At 43.8% G+C, this 5,000-nt stretch overlaps 1 protein-coding gene across 1 annotated transcript in view; it reads left to right on the top strand.

Annotated features, from left to right (window-relative positions):
- Nucleotides 1–5,000, top strand: part of cps1 (carbamoyl-phosphate synthase 1, mitochondrial) — a 102,192-nt gene that overhangs the window by 26,038 nt on the left and 71,154 nt on the right. The window contains exons 15-18 of the mRNA XM_060877118.1: nucleotides 68–225; nucleotides 695–823; nucleotides 1,274–1,418; nucleotides 2,891–3,101. Of these exons, the coding sequence (XP_060733101.1) occupies nucleotides 68–225; nucleotides 695–823; nucleotides 1,274–1,418; nucleotides 2,891–3,101 (643 nt within the window). The remainder of the gene's footprint in view (nucleotides 1–67; nucleotides 226–694; nucleotides 824–1,273; nucleotides 1,419–2,890; nucleotides 3,102–5,000) is intronic.

Genomic DNA, 5,000 nt, shown 5'->3' with positions numbered 1-5,000 from the left:
CGTCTTTACTAAGACGAGGCGGAGGTGAACGTGAGACACGACCTGTGTCTCTGTGTCTCTGTCTCAGGAGTGGAGCTGTTTCAGAGCAACGTGCTGCAGCAGTACGGTGTGAAGGTTTTAGGCACTCCTGTGGAGTCCATCATCGCCACAGAGGACAGACAGCTGTTTGCCGACAAGCTGAAGGAGATCAACGAGAGAATCGCGCCGAGCGTCGCCGTGAAGACGGTGAGACCCGCTCTTATTGTGACGATCTTCCCGATGTATGTTTGTGCTTTTACAGTAACACAACAGTGACTAACATTTTGGACGACTAACCCGATTCGTGGACATTTCTCAACATTAACTGTGACTACAAACTGTTAAAAATCACAAATCTTTAATAAATTTAAATAAAAATGGTTGTTAAATCTTGAGACGTAATTGAGACATAAAGTTACAAGAAAAAATGTAACTATCTATCTATCTGTCTGTCTTCTGTCTGTCTGTCTATCAGTAAGATATTACAGCTTTTTGTACATTTCTTTATGTATTTTCCATATTTCATGTTTTGGCTCTTTATGATGTAATTAATCATCCAAAGTTCTGACCAAAGTGAAAAAATAAAAAATAGCGAATGAGTCGAAGCTTAACGTAAAACCGCTGTAGTAAAACGTATCCACTGTGACACGTCATAACAGTTTACGCTGTCCTGTAGGTGGCAGACGCTCTGAAGGCGGCTGAGGAAATCGGATATCCTGTGATGGTGCGTTCGGCGTATGCCCTCGGCGGCCTGGGCTCCGGCCTCTGCGCTGACCGACACAAACTGGAACAGACTGCACACAAGGTACAGCTTTCATCAGCTACGACTACACCATCACACCGTGATTTAAAATGGTTTATAAAACGATCGTGAGCTCTCGAAGTTCAAGCGCAAAACCGATTTTTTTCTTTTTTGTTTTCTAAGGTAAAGCCTTAGATTTCCTTTTCCATCCTTACCTTCTAAAAGCGCTGAATGCCTCGATTACTCGCCGTAATGCTGACACCACCCGTGTTAGCTTTCTGCTTGAAATATACCTTTAATAAGATGTCTTGTTCCACTGGCCCCAAGGAACGCTCGTTTAGTGAGTCCCAAGCCTGAGGACCAAACACTTTTTTTTTATCTTACGTTTTTCTAATTTAGCTCGTCTGCTGCTATATGACCTAATTAGCGAGCTCCTCCTGAGCTGTAACAGATGTGTAAGAGCACAAAAAAACAAACCTCTATGCAGTTTCCTTTGTCCTTGTTGCTTGGCAGGCTTTAGCCATGAGCAGTCAGATCCTGGTGGAGAAATCTCTGCTGGGGTGGAAGGAGGTGGAATACGAAGTGGTCAGAGACGTCGCTGATAACTGCGTCACCGTGTGCAACATGGAGAACTTTGACCCCTTGGGCATCCACACAGGTGCAGCACACTTTATTAAGCCTTGAGATTTTATTTGATTATTTTCTAGAACAGGAATGAAACGGTTTCTTGCATCGTGGAATTGAAGCCATCGTGCTCTTAAAGTGTAGAAACCAAACTTACGTAATTGAACACGGGATGCACTTTTATTTCCAGGGATTTCAGAACAGCGTAACAGGTATTGCGTCATGGGGTAGGCGTGGCCTATTTGATAATCTAACTAACCTAACCGTAGTTTTTGGTTGTTTATTTGTTTTCAAAAAATATCTTAACTGTAAGATAATAAAGCATAATATATATAAAATATAAAATCTACCTGTATGACTGTTTTGTCCTTCATTACCCATCGTAGGTACGCGCTTTTTTTTTTCAAAGAGGGCGTTTTTCCAAGACCTCCAGAAACCACGCCCACTTTACTTCGTGGTAACCAAACCCCTGGAATTTAGTGAATGCCAATTGAACACAGTGAAAACCATTAAAATGTAGGTGACTGTGAATGTGGGAGCACTGGGAGTCGGACGCCAAATACAGTATGTTACCACGGTGAAACAGCTCCCCTGTCATTAGGCGACGGGACAAATTTAAACGTGTTATCTCATCGTGTTAATGCTTAATGTTAATTGATACTGTAAATGCTAAAGGGAAACATGCTAAAGTTACATTACAGCTATCAAGCACTGGTAAATAATGATGTGCTAATTATGATAGACTTACAGACAGAAGCTTTAGAGCATGATCAACATCAGGGCTGTAATAAAGACTCCAGACACAACATAATGGTGTATAAGCAGATAGAATATAGGAGATTAGATTGAAAGTGATGCGAAGGCTGTGTGTGTTTTTCATGCATTGACGAGGAAAACTGAATCCTGAACATCTAACAAATGAGCAACCATGTGCCAAACATTCTCCTTCTGAGAGGAACACTGAGATTAGACGATTTCTTCATGATCACGATAACAGGAACCTGAGGATTTTATATTTAAGATCACAGAACAGTTTGCAGGGGGTCACGGTGGCTTAGTGTTTAGCACGTTCTCCTCACACCTCCAGGGTTGGGGGTTCGATTCCCACCTCCACCTTGTGTGTGTGGAGTTTGCATGTTCTCCCCGTGCCTCGGGGGTTTCCTCCAGGTACTCCGGTTTCCTCCCCCGGTCCAAAGACATGCATGGTAGGTTGATTGGCGTCTCTGGAAAATTGTCTGTAGTGTGTGATTGCGTGAGTGAATGAGAGTGTGAGTGTGTGTGTGTGTGTGCCCTGTGATGGGTTGGCACTCCGTCCAGGGTGTATCCTGCCTTGATGCCCGATGACGCCTGAGATGGGCACAGGCTCCCCGAGGTAGTATGGATAAGCGGTAGAAAATGAGTGAGTGAGTGAGAGAAAAGTTTGCAGCGTTGCCCATAAAACATCTCGTATCAGGTTTATAGCCGTTTGTATCCTGGAGTTCACACTGTTCTCTTATCCTGTCTAAGGTGACTCGATCGTGGTGGCACCGAGCCAGACTCTGTCCAACGAGGAGTACCACATGCTGCGGAGGACAGCCATTAAAGTGGTGCGCCACCTCGGCATTGTGGGAGAGTGCAACATCCAGTACGCCCTGCATCCGTACTCTCTGGAGTACCGCATCATCGAGGTCAATGCCCGGCTTTCCAGAAGCTCAGCGCTGGCATCAAAAGCTACGGGGTAATGGAGGTTTGAACTTTTAAAGAGTTTTTAAATTCTAGGTTGATGACTTTAATCCTGGAGGTAGGTCAGAGTTTTTAGAGTGTGTGTTGTCTGGTTGTCTGTGTGTAGTTCACACCACTGGATTTGCCTGTAGTGTCAGAGACACAAAACTGAAAAAACAAACAAACACAGGGATAGAAAATAAGGACTGAAGAAAGAAATAAACTTTTATTTTTTTTATTTTTTTTAAGGAAATTATAGTTACATAAATATTTCTAGTTTTATCAAAGACAAAATGTTTTGATTGTGTTTATGTTTATCTGCATGACCTGGTTGTAAAGATCAGAATCAGTATCAGAATACTTTATTAATCCCCACAGGGATATTGGGTTTGTTACTGCAGCTCCACTCACTCATTCATTCATTTTCTACCGCTTATCCGAACTACCTCGGGTCACGGGGAGTCATTGGGCATCAAGGCAGGATACACCCTGGACGGAGTGCCAACCCATCGCAGGGCACACACACACACACACACTCTCATTCACTCACACAATCACACACTACGGACAATTTTCCAGAGATGCCAATCAACCTACCATACATGTCTTTGGACCGGGGGAGGAAACCGGAGTACCCGGAGGAAACCCCCGAGGCACGGGGAGAACATGCAAACTCCACACACACAAGGTGGAGGTGGGAATCGAACCCCCAACCCTGGAGGTGTTAACGTGATAACCACTAAGCCACCGTGCCCCCCTTTACTGCAGCTCCAAATCACCAAAATAAAAAATACAAAAATAGAGACTTATATACACTAAGATAATATATACGAAAAATACAAACACTGTTGCACAGTGAGATGTGTTGCTGTACACAGGAATTATACAGTCTGATGGACACAGGCAGGAAGGATTTCCTGTGTCGCTCTGTGAAGAACATTGGTTGAATGTCTGAGACTGAACGTACTACAGTATCCGTCCAGGACATCATGGAGCGGGTTGAAGATGTGGTCATAGATGGCCAGTAGCTTAGGAGCCTTTTTACACCTGGTCACTTCACGTGTTGTCTCTGATGCGATAGCTATCTGATTGGTTAAAACTGTTCCATTTACATTAGGCCACATAAACGCGTCTCGGCGAATTGGATATCGATCCGATCTTTCTACTCCCGCACAAAATGCAGATATATTTTACCTCGTTTCCGGGGTAATTGAAACGGAACACACTTTGGTGTGTGCGGTTTTCAGAACGCGATCAAAAAGAAGAAGAAAAAACTCGTTACGACGTTTATGTTACAAAAAACAGTGTTTACTGTTTGCTGTGTTTTCGCTGGCAGCAGCAGCACGTTTTAAGACCCAACGAGACGCCTGTGTGAAAGATCACCTGAGTGACGTACTTCTGTTTGGGAGGAGTATAGCGCTGACGTATGTGGCTTGAACAACCACATTCATTTACACCTGTCCAGTTTCATCTGAAACACGTCCCAGACCACCTCCTGAAGGGGTTTGTACCATCGGATTTATATCCGTCTCCAAAACGTTTCGGGGGGCATTTAGACCTGGTCTTTTTACCATCGGATAGTTATCGGATCACAGAAAACACATGAAGTGACCATGTGTAAAAAGCCCCTTAGACAACATCCTTCTACACTACACTACACTAGAGTCCAGCTCTACCTATACAACGTCACTGCTCCAGTATGCAACAGTAAAAATAGATAACACTGGCTACAAAAGACTTATAGAACATTTTCAGCATCATCCTTCAGAAATGACCTCAGCTTCTTCAGAAAGTACAGGTCGCTGTGGTCCTTCTTCTAGATGGCATCAGAGTTCCAATCCAGTCTGTTATTTTGCAGACATGTGACACGAACATGTCGGTTCCTTCTCTACAACATTAGAAGGTGTCGGCCATT

Source organism: Tachysurus vachellii, chromosome 8 (genome assembly GCF_030014155.1).
Source record: "Tachysurus vachellii isolate PV-2020 chromosome 8, HZAU_Pvac_v1, whole genome shotgun sequence".
Taxonomy (NCBI): domain Eukaryota; kingdom Metazoa; phylum Chordata; class Actinopteri; order Siluriformes; family Bagridae; genus Tachysurus; species Tachysurus vachellii.
This window is presented reverse-complemented; position numbering and strand designations above follow the sequence as displayed.